Genomic DNA, 11,680 nt, shown 5'->3' with positions numbered 1-11,680 from the left:
GTCCCGAACTTTCTAAGTAGCTGGCCCGAGTTCCCCAAACCCTAGGGAAGAAACGGATGCCCCAAACGCATCGTCCTCAGACACGCAGCCGTTCTTCAGAGAGGTGCGCTGGTGTCTCATGGTCTTGATCGAGGTGTTTAACCGCCTGAGTGCCGCTGCCGGTGCCTGTGGCCCGCGCGCGAATGTGCTGAAGTGTTGCCGCGATTCCGGACTTTTTCCCCAGAACTACAGCATGCGCAGTGTGCTCAGCTATTATTATGGATGTCGAAAGGGGATTTTTGGACAGATATTCTCATTAATGTATTTTTGCATTAGAAATTATGCTTAAAAACTATGCATAAAAGCACCAAAGAACAACCGTTTTCTGTAATGGATAATAGCTTTTATTACTGCAAATATTATTTTCATTAATGTAAATTATTAGTGTTGTGGGAAACTCTGGAACAGCAGAGTACAGTCTCCATCATTTTAATTAGCAATCTTCAAGGATAATGTTGCAGACTATTTAAAGAAATGTCCTCATCCACAGAAATCTCTGGAGATTCAGCTTAGAGCCAAGCAAAGCCACTGAAACACACACACACACACACACACACACACACACACACACACACACACACACACACACACACACACACACACACACACAGACACGCACACACAGACACTATGTTGAACTAAAACTCAGTGTACCTGATAGTATATTAATAATCATCATAATTACATATGAATATATATGTACCTGCATAATATCCAGCTCAATCTTCCCCGTGTTTTTCTTATCAAATGTCTCGAACATATCTAAGCAGAACAGAAAAACACATATATAGGTTATCTGGCTACCTAAACAATCTGAAATACCCTGCCAGGTCTGTTACCAGCAACTCTTGCTCACTGACACTCAGTGCAGAAGTAGGAGATGACTGTACACTCTACTGTAGTGCACAGATGTCTCCTGACGTCAGTATAGTAGGAAACATCTGGAAACATTTCAGTAGGAAACAAAGGTTTTCTGGAATAAAGCACTCGACTGCCTTATCCCAAGTTAGTTTGATTGAATTCCACTCACGGAAGAGCATCTCCAGCCGGATCAGGCAACCAACAAAACAGTCGAAGTCTATGGCACTCTGCTGGTCAGCGTAGCGTGAAACGATCACCTGGAGTACTGGAGTGTTGAGTTGAAAACCTGATAATAAAGTTATCAGCTCAATTTACAGTCATCAATGCATTCAATTATCAATTATATTATATCTATCAATTATATCTACATTATATCTATCAATTATATTATATCTATCAATATAACACTGTTTTATTACTCTAAACTGTTTTATTACCTGACACTATCGGGTAACTGAAGTTGTTGAGTAGGTAATTCAGAGTAGGGCTGAAAGCTAATGCTCTGCAGAGCTGTGGTGTGACCCTGCAGGGTGGGGGTGGAGACCCTTCAGAGCTGATGCCCGAGAACTGTGCAGTGGTGTGAGCCTACAGAGTTGACGTTGGAGAACTGTGTTCTAAATACTCCTTACCTGCTTCAGCCAGTGCTTCTCGCATCTCGTGGGAGCTCAAGGTGCCTGAGTGGTCTGTATCACGATGCTTAAAGATCTCCTGATAAGAGAAAAACGAGAGAATGTGTACTGCAGGTATACTGTAGCTCATAGCTAATTCTGGGTAATCAATTAATGCCTAAAACCACCGTGTCATTCATATGAAACTGAATTGACTCTAAAGGTAGATACGAGTTAACCTCCAGAGTTATTGACTGATCTTCTATTCTAGCTCTGGAGTGCTGCAGCACTGATGCCTAAGTCGTCAGAAAAGCCAATCTGGGAATTGCTGTAGCACTCCAAGAAGTGCCTGCTGTAATGTGTGTGCATGTCATGTACCAGGTATTTTTGCATCTTCATCCAGAGGGTGTGAAACTCCAGGAGTCCAAGTGTCCCACTGCCGTCTTTCTGAGTGACGTCAAGGCCAAAACCTCTAATACTGACCGAGAACGTTCCCTGGCAAATTGCCTAGTCAGAAACTCCAGCCAGATTTGTCCCCATGCGCATATTTTTGCACAGTCCTACATTTCCTCCACTAATTTACAGCACAGGAGAAACACAATATGTTTCAGAATATTGTCTTGCTGTGTAACTCCTATCTAAAGCACAGCAAAGTAGGACTAGGAATTTTGATGCTGTGACCCCAGCAGTGGATTGTAGCTGACTGGGGAATGTTCCAGCAGGTTCCAAAATGTTCCAGCATGTTCCGACATGTTGCGGCGTGTTCCAGCTTTTTCCGGCATGTGAAGGATACGTCGAGCAGGCTGATGATGTGGCGGCAGGTCTCCATACTGAAGCCATCCGTCTTCAGGTCAGTTCCTGTCAAATGTAATTCAGAGCAGCATGGCTAGAGTAACCCTGACCTGGCACAACCTTTCCCAATCCCACAAATTCATGAGAGAGAGAGAGAGAGAGAGAGAGAGAGAGAGAGAGAGAGAGAAAGAAAGAAAGAAAGAAAGAAAGAAAAAGAAAGAAAGAAAGAAAGAAAGAAATTTCTTACGCTGAGACACAACTTTGTCCAAAATCTTCTGCAGCTCAATGGCTGAAATTTCAGAATCCTAGACAGAAAATATCAAAATTATCAGTGTAATAGGTCAGGGTATGGATCAAACAAGTTAGATATTAGTTAAACACGATGACATACATTTCCAGCAAGCTGCTTAAAGAGGTGTTGGAAATGTGGGTCCACATCAAGTTTGGAGATATTCTCCTGTCAGACAGAAATGACATACTTAAACAAACTGAAACTGATTCCCTAGAGGCAGGAGTTGTTCAGGCCAGTATATTTCAGCATGTTTGTTCAGTTTTACCTCTTTTTTAATATTTGCACTGATGTCCATACCCATTGGTCTACAAGTGAGGAGAGAGATTTGTCAATTTTACAGCAAATATCAAGGCTTTCAGATGCTAGAGCCCTTCGCTATTCACTCAAATGAAAGAATTACTACATTGTTAGCATAGTTAGACTACAATACACAAAATCCAGGACATATTTCTTGGGTCTGGAACATATCATACCCCAAATATCACTCTTACATCATAAATAGAACCCACATTTATGTGACAATGTGAAATTTCAGTCAGACTGATGTGATTGTCTCTTCTGTATTAGTTTCCCTTCAATGTGCATTCTTATTGAACAGTCCTTTGTTTACATTGAGTCCTGCTTGTATGGAGTACACCCCAAGCTTTAGCACTCTGCCAGTTGATGCTAATCTTGCTGGGACGTGGAATGTACCTGGCGGTAGCCTGCTTCTCCGTGAACACGCGCAGTATAAAGCTCCCCTTGCAGTGTGGCTCGAAGGTTGAGGGGATGATGACATATTCCCCGGGCGGGAGTTTGAAACGGCTGCACACCTCACGCGTGTTTATGAACGTGTTGCTCATGGCAACTGACTTTTCACGCAGCAACACGTTGGGTCCCAGGTGAACGTTGGTGAGTCCTTTAATCTACAGCGCATGCACATGCACACGGAGTTTGAAATGCAGCAGTGCAGACTACTCAACAATGATAGAATAATTAGGAATGCAGAGTTATAATAAAAGTTCCAGCAGACTGAAAGATCTGGAAAAAGCATAGTGGCATATTGAGGCCTAATGCTGTATACACACCTCATCTGGAACCTGTAACACAAACAAACAGCAAAGGACAATTATGCTTTTTAGCTGAGTTAATGTCCAAAGTGTTATTTCTCACGAATAGTTACAGTTATGTGCAAAATAATAGCAGTGTGTTTAAAACAACTGAGAAAAAGCTCAATCCTCATAATAGCATTTATTTCCATATACACAAAGGCGCTAGGAGCGCCACACATTCAATTGCAAATGAAAACATGAACGAAATATCAATTTTTAAACTGAAAATGAAGAAAAAAAGAATAATAGCGTCTTCATTTACAAACTCGAATATTTATAGTATAAACTGAAAGTTTGAGATTTAGTGTTTCTGTTCATCACTGAACTAATATTTAGTTGTTTAACCTTTATTTCTGATAACTGTTTTACAGCTGTGTGGCATGGAGTCAATTAACATCTGACACCTGCAAACAGATATTCCAGCCCAAGCTGACTGGACTACATTCCACAGTTCTTCTGCATTCTTGGGTTTTGCATCAAAAACAACATATTTGATGTCACTCCACAAATTCTCAATCGGATTGAGGTCTGGGGATTGGGCTGGCCACTTCATAGCATCAATCTTGTTGGTCTGGAACCAGGATGTTGTTTGCATTCTGATGCGTTTGTGGTCGTTGTCCTGCTGAAACACCCATTTCAAGGGCATTTCTTCTTCAGCATAAGGCAACATGACCTCTTCTAGTATTTGTATATATTCAAAATGGTGCAATGGTGCCTGGTATGCAATAAATAAGTCCAACTCCAAAGTATAAGAAACATCCCCAAACCATTATGCTTGAACCTCTATGTTTTACAGTCTTCACAGTGTACTGTGGCTTGAATTCAGTGTTTATGGGTCGTCTCACAAACTGTCTGTGGCCTTTAGACCCAATAAGAACAATCTTGCTCTCATCTGTGCATAGAATGTTGGCCACTTCTCTTTAGGCCAGTCATTGTATTCTTTGGCAAACTGTAACCTTTTCACCACATCTTTTTTCAGCAATGATACTTTACAAGGGTTTCTTGCAAATAGTTTGGCTTCACGTAGGCGTCTTCTGATTGTTGCAGTACTCACAGGTAACTGAAGATCTTCTTTGATTTCCTTGGAGCTGATCATTGGATGCTTCTATGATCTACGCGGATGGTTGTATTTCTTTTCCTACCATGCGTTTCGGGTTTTGTTTGTCATTTTAAAGCATTTTAGCTGAGCAGCCAATTATTTTCTGCACTTCTTTATATATTTTCCTCTCTCCAATCAACTTGTTGATCAAAGTTCTTTCTCCTTCGGTACAATGTCTGGAACAACCCATTTTACTCACTGAGCAAGAGCTAAAACCAGCAGGTACAACATTTACTGCCCTCCTACTTTAAATAAGGGCAATAATTAACACCTGTTTTGTCATAGAATTAATGACCTTTTGAACTCCACAATATTATTAATTTGAACACGCCCCTTTCATTAAATGAGTCAATTACACCCAATTAGCAGCGTGCATGTCATGACTGTTGATTCTGTTGGTTGCCCATTACTCCGCTACACCTAGTCATGAATTGTTTCCCATGTTGTATTATCTTTTCTGCCAAAATCAGTAGTTAAATACATTAGTGATGTTAGACTGCTATTATTTAGCACATAACTGTATGTTACTGAAGTTGGTACCTGCAGTGTTACTGCTCCTAAGTAATGCCATGACAGCAAGTAACAATGTGGTGCCTCTCCACCAGTGCCACTGTAGTGACATTACAGTGCAAAGACTGTGTGGTTTCGTGTTACCTTGTATATCGCAAAGCCGATGGTGTTGAGGTCGCGACCGAACTGTCTCTCTTTGCGTCCATCTTTCTGCATCAGACCAACCAGAAATGAGCAGCCGTCTACGCCATCATGGGGGTCGTCGTCCACATCCTCCAGTTTTATCACAAACTGGGGGTTTGAGCAGAAAGTGGCTGGACAAAACACATGATTTAAGTCATTTATTTCATTTACATAACAGTTACCATTTTGACTTAACCATGCATTTTCAGTAAGGAATATTTCTTTGAAGCATTTCAGTGTATTTAGTATTGTTATAATTGGTGACTGACATGATTTTATCTCAGTATTTTATCTTAAGAGGTTTGGACTGGGGCCAACTCTTCTTCACATAGAATCAGGTCTATGACACCACATCCAACACTCTACCTAGTGTTCATTTAATCAGATAACTCAAAGCCTGTTTTTCTAGCACTGATTATTGTATTACATTACAGCCTCTTGCATGTATTGAAGTGAAGACTAGTACAGCACTACATAAGAGCAAACCGTCAACCGTCAATTAATTAACGTGTCAAGAACGCACTTCATTGTTAAACTTCTGTTCTCATTGTTTAGTTTCAGTCTAGTTTAGTTCAATCAGGACTAGTAGGCGGACGTTATGTAAACCGGACTTACTTGAAAGCAGACGGCCGCTGACCTTCCATAACACACACAATTCCACATGTTTGATTCATGAAATTACAATATTAGAAGTGTGATTCACTACAGGTGTGCGATTCACAGGCACCTGGGTTGTTCCTGCAGCCGCCGGCTGTACAGCCCACTCTCCACGTGCCTTCAAACTGGTGGAAACTCCAGCGTCCCACACTGTCACTACTCAGAGTGTCTGGAGTCAGGTTACAGATCTCCAGCTTTGAGTACTGCTGGAGGAATTCTGAATATGCCATCCTGAGTAAGAGAGGGAGAAAGAGAGAGAAACATCTCAGAGTTCTGTGTTTCTACGTGCCTCTGCTACTGTATTTCGTCAAATGCATCGCTGCGCTCACCAGAACTCTCCATCCTCAGCTGAATAATCAAGTTTGGACTTCTCCTCTGGTAGAACTCGGTCCCACTCTTTGGAGCTGACGAAGACATGTCCTTTGTCATTTTTGTATATTACCAAGGCATACGAATACAACGAGCGATCAATTTGCACAAAAGACTCACTTATCACTCCAGGCGCCGGTCCACTCCACCTGGCCCCATGGGTTCCTGATCCGCACCAGCTGGACAGGGCTGCCATACATGTGGACCTAGGGCAGACAGAACTGACATTGCACCCCTTGTAGTCTGCATAATATTGTAATATTGTCTTGTCCCCTAGTTCCACCACCTGTTTTGGTCTTCCCTGCCCTTGATTTGTTTCACCTGTGTCTGCTTTGTTACCCCCCCTTGTGTAGTCTATCCCAGGTGTTTCCTGTAGGTGTTTGATGTACTCATAGTCTGTATTTCAGAGTTACCTTTGTCAGTTATTGTTGCTTCTATGTCATTATTGTTACTCTGTCATTATCGCTACATTGTCATTGTTATGTTACATTGCCTTTTACTTTGTTTTCCCTCGTTTTTACACTTAGCCTCTCTTTTTATGTCATTTGTTCCCTTCATCCCTATTAAATGCCTCTCTGCACTTGTATCCTGCTTCTGTCACTGCATAACAAATGTAATGCATTTCACACACAAATTAGAGTCTTATGGGTGATGTTTGCATATATTTTTAAACAAAATGACTCCTTAAACAAACTGATAAAATGCATGCTTCTGTATTACCGAAAAAGGCATGCATCACCATGGAGAAAATAGCAAGTGCGCCGTCATTACAGAGGTTATTATGTGGAGATTTTTTAGCCATCCTTGTGTGCGTTTGGGTGTGGGTGTGTGTGTTGAGCCTGACCACTTCCGCCCCCGTGACAGAGTAGGCGTGTCCTTTCACCAGCTTCTGTCTGGTCACAGCTTCAGTTTCAGCTGAACTGGTGATCTGTTTACAGATACAACATGGCACACATCTCTGTTCAACTTATCCTAGTGTAATAATTCAGTATTTCAGCACTATTATCAGAGTTAGTGCATGTTAAGGACATGAGAACTGCTTTGCCTTGCTCATGTGCTCTGGATACATGTGGTTGTTGTATCACATTTCAAGTCTGTACTACATTGACAGTGTAGCCTATATACATTTAAACTAACTAAGCATTCTCAAAAATGCTCAGAAATATGATAGATCAGGTGTGTTAGTGTGTTATCCTTGATTAGGTATGTTAACCTATTAGTGTGGAGCAGGTGTGTTAGTGTGTTAGCCTGGATCAGGTGTATTAATATGTTAGGCTGGATCAGGTGTATTAGTGTGTTGTCCTTGATGAGGTGTGTGATTGTGTTAGTGTGGATCAGGTGTGTTAGCGCGTTGTCCTTGATGAGGTGTGTGATTGTGTTAGTTTGGATCAGGTGTGTTAGTGCGTTGTCCTTGATGAGGTGTGTGATTGTGTTAGTGTGGATCAGGTGTGTTAGTGCGTTGTCCTTGATGAGGTGTGTGATTGTGTTAGTGTGGATCAGGTGTGTTAGTGCGTTGTCCTTGATGAGGTGTGTGATTGTGTTAGTGTGGATCAGGTGTGTTAATGCGTTGTCCTTGATGAGGTGTGTGATTGTGTTAGTGTGGATCAGGTGTGTTAGCGCGTTGTCCTTGATGAGGTGTGTGATTGTGTTAGTGTGGATCAGGTGTGTTAGTGCGTTGTCCTGGATCAGGTGTATTAATATGTTAGGCTGGATCAGGTGTATTAGTGTGTTGTCCTTGATGAGGTGTGTGATTGTGTTAGCTTGGATCAGGTGTGTTAGTGCGTTGTCCTTGATGAGGTGTGTGATTGTGTTAGTGTGGATCAGGTGTGTTAGTGCGTTGTCCTGGATCAAGTGTGTTGACTAATCTAGAATATTCTGGCATGCAGTGTGACTGGGGCAGGGCGTGGAGGGACACACTCACGTCTATGGAACAGCCCAGCAGAGAGCCAAGGCTCAGCGCCTTCCGGATGATGTTGAACAGGGTGGGCGGGGCATCGGACAGCTCATAGCTCTCGGCGATGCCGCCTGTGAAGTCCTCAAAGCCCTCGGTGGTGGTGCCTCCAGAGAGAGCCTCATAGCTGCTGTTCACCCTGCCACAGAGGAACAGGAAAAACAGGAGCTGCTGGCTTCACTGTTATCAGTATGTTTCTGGGAGTGGATTCTTTATTTTGGACCAGATCATTTCTGGGCAGGCTGGCCCTTTGCATGAGCTTTTCAGTTTGACTAAACAGTGTTTCTTGTAAAAGCAATTACTTGTGTTTATTTAGGCTGTAACTTGAAATATTACCCTACTGAGGTTAAAAGCCCTGCAGTCAGGCATTTTGTCATAATATTATTATGACAGATCTCAGGAGAGAATGTGTGTTTTCTGGGCAGTGGTTGCAGTTAGTAAGCAACATTTCCTCAGCTGACAGCAGGATTAAAGCACATCTAGTAGAGAAAAACATTAGATGTATTTACAAATGCAGATAAAGATATAGATATACAAAGGTTTAAAGACACATGCCTGCACACACACACCCCAAATTCAGGTTCACTCACCACAGTGCTTTATTCATCAAACAGCACCCAATCATGTGCACGCACATGCGTGCATGCACACACACACACACACACACGCACGCACGCACGCACACACACACACACACACACACACACACACACACACACACACACACACACACACTTAGCATAGGCCTTCTCCAACAGGGCGCTCCAGAACTCGTTTCCCTCAGCTGAGTGGACAAACAGCAGCTCGCCGTTTCTGGTTGGCAGCCGGTCGTCAATGACAACATCCACCCACTCGCCATACTGCCACAGCTGTAATGGAGGGGTTTTAGAAAAGTCACTAGTGTGACATCGTCCCCTGCTTTCTAAACTACGGCCTCCCGCTTTCTCAAACGCATAACCCGATAATAAGAATTCAGTGCATGTAACATTCATTTTACCGTTTTAGTCATTTAGTGCTTTGTTCACATTTTGATATTAATTAACAAAACAATCAACAAATCAAACAGAACGGACGTAAGCATGCCGGCTCGCCCAAAGCCCACCTGGAAGTGAAAGATGCCGGCATAGCTCTCCGTAAAGCTCTGCTCAGGAGGAACCACACGGGCCAGAATTTCTTTGTCCATAGTCAGGGAGGCAATCGCCGCCAGCAGCCAACAGTCGCCTGAAAGGATCAAAGGTCATTCGGCAGAAACAGATGAATCAATATTAGCGACCACACATCCATGTAGGGATCTTTTAAAAATCCATTATACACGATAGATGATATTAATATTATGAATAACAGTTATTATTTAGAAACACCGTTGGTGCTTGAAATAGAAAACTCAGTGTGACTGTAGGTCTCAATGAGGCATATTTCAATCCAACTAGACTTGTGTGTGTTTTTGTACACATTGCCTGATTATTTACCCAATGACTCACTTTAATAAAAGATAACTAAATATAAGTTCATGTGAGATTTGAGGTAACTGCTATTGCACACCCTTGTAACGCCCTTGATGAGATCCTGTGTTTGATGACTCATGGCGTGGTACTTTGAATTGTGCTGCCTTGTGTACGTTTGGGGTGGATGGTGAGGTAATAGATAATTGGAGCCGTGTGTTGCACTAGCACCTTTCTACATACACATACCCTCTATCCAGCATAACCGGTCTGGGCACACATTCACATGTCTCTGCTTCATGCTGGAAGTCATCGGGGCACAACAGTAACTTAACCCTAGACATTCATTTGCCCTCCATCTGACACCTCGGACCCAAAGTCATAAATAATGTATGATGCATGTTTATTAATTACTGTATGCATTTGGATCACAAACAGCTTTAACCTGCTACAGTGCTTCTGTAAAGGGTATCAGTTAAAGGGTCTTGGTTTTAAAGGTGCACAACTGCAGTGGCAGATACGGCTCACCCAGCTCTCCCTGGCGGATGTCCGTCCGTGTAGCGCCATCCAGAATGAACTGCGGGTTTGAGCAGAGCTCCTTCAAAACACCAAAGAGACAAGAAAGGGTTTGGTAGGTTCAGCAGAGGACTGAAACCATCGCAGTTGAATCTACGTTTGGCATTAAGCCAAGCTGGCAAACAGCAGCATGCATAGAACAGCTGTAATTTGTACAATAACAATTCACTTCAGGGTGTGCTTCTGCTCCATTAATAATTAACAGACAATATTAGACAACAAACAAATAATATTAGCCTGTAAACAGCACAGGCATAATAAGCAACATTATTTAATAAAAAAAAAAAAAAATTGTCCAATATTAGAATATTATAATGAGGTTGTCCAATAGAAATTCATGCCATGGCCATATCAAAGATTATATGTATATTTTGAAAGTTTAATATATGACATATGAATATAAATATGAATGAATGATATGAATGTCCTCATAAATAGAACTTTTATGGCTAAATATTAAGGCATACTCTATTTTATATCCAAGATGAGGCCACAGAGGTACTGCATATCCACTTCACCCATACGCATACACGAACACACTCCTACCGTGGGTCTCTTCCACTCCAACCCCATGGTTTTGGAGGAGTAGCGCCCCAGTTGGTTGTAGCCGAGGGAGGTCCAGGTGGCCGGGAAGGTGGGGTCGCAGAAGAGTGTCCTGCGGTCCAGGCACTCGCGGCGCAGCTTCTGGAAGTCCTGCGCATTGAACAGGACGGCGTTGTCGTTGTTGCCCAGGCCGTCCTCTCTGTCCTGCTTCCTAGATAGCGCTTTGGTTATGTAGGACATGGTGGCGCTAGCTCGGACCCTGTTATGATCGGCTGTGTGTAACAGTTGACTGCCTGGAGTCTGGTGCTCTTCCAGTGTGTGATGCTGAGATATTACCCTGACAAAGGCGGAAGGAGGCGGAGCCTACCTGTCTACCTGCCTGCAGGCAGCACACCCTCTGGTGGAGCCAACCATCACAAGACCTTTTGCACAAGACCTGTTGCATGGTGACCATAAAGGTATGGGGAGTAAATAAAATGTGGGACTCAGTTGTGTAATTTTTCTTGTACAGCAATGCTCCAAGTATTTGACAGGCAAAGCCTCTAAAGACCAGACAGAATCACAGCACAGACAAGGCCATTGTGTAGAGTATAATCCCTACCACAACGCACACTTGAGAAAAAAGATCAAAGAATGAACCTTAAGAAAAAAAGTATGTTCTATTTGT

The 11,680-nt window shown here is 42.6% G+C and overlaps 1 protein-coding gene across 2 annotated transcripts; it reads right to left on the bottom strand.

Moving 5' to 3' along the window:
- Positions 1-360: 360 nt before the first annotated feature.
- Positions 361-11,434, bottom strand: capn8 (calpain 8). Of its 2 annotated transcripts, XM_027016647.3 has the most exons (21): positions 11,017-11,434; positions 10,423-10,492; positions 9,555-9,673; positions 9,188-9,321; positions 8,423-8,591; positions 7,346-7,429; positions 6,622-6,707; positions 6,462-6,536; positions 6,203-6,363; positions 5,437-5,606; positions 3,660-3,671; positions 3,286-3,497; positions 2,858-2,897; positions 2,692-2,757; positions 2,548-2,605; positions 2,302-2,366; positions 1,887-1,955; positions 1,530-1,608; positions 1,070-1,186; positions 743-801; positions 361-567 (listed from the first exon to the last, which is right to left on the bottom strand). In XM_027016647.3, exons 1-21 carry the CDS (start codon positions 11,251-11,253, stop codon positions 544-546), a joined length of 2,106 nt encoding a protein of 701 aa, XP_026872448.3. In that variant the 5' UTR covers positions 11,254-11,434; the 3' UTR covers positions 361-543. The 2 variants fall into 2 exon arrangements, with proteins under 2 accessions (XP_026872448.3, XP_081562286.1); XM_081706160.1 differs by lacking the exon at positions 3,660-3,671.
- Between the last annotated feature and the right edge of the window lie 246 nt (positions 11,435-11,680).

The sequence above is a fragment of the Electrophorus electricus genome, chromosome 23, assembly GCF_041902795.1.
Source record: "Electrophorus electricus isolate QZ-2024a chromosome 23, ASM4190279v1, whole genome shotgun sequence".
NCBI classification, from domain to species: Eukaryota; Metazoa; Chordata; class Actinopteri; order Gymnotiformes; family Gymnotidae; genus Electrophorus; species Electrophorus electricus.
Note: the sequence above shows the minus strand (reverse complement) of the source record. Positions and strands in the feature narration are given on the sequence as shown.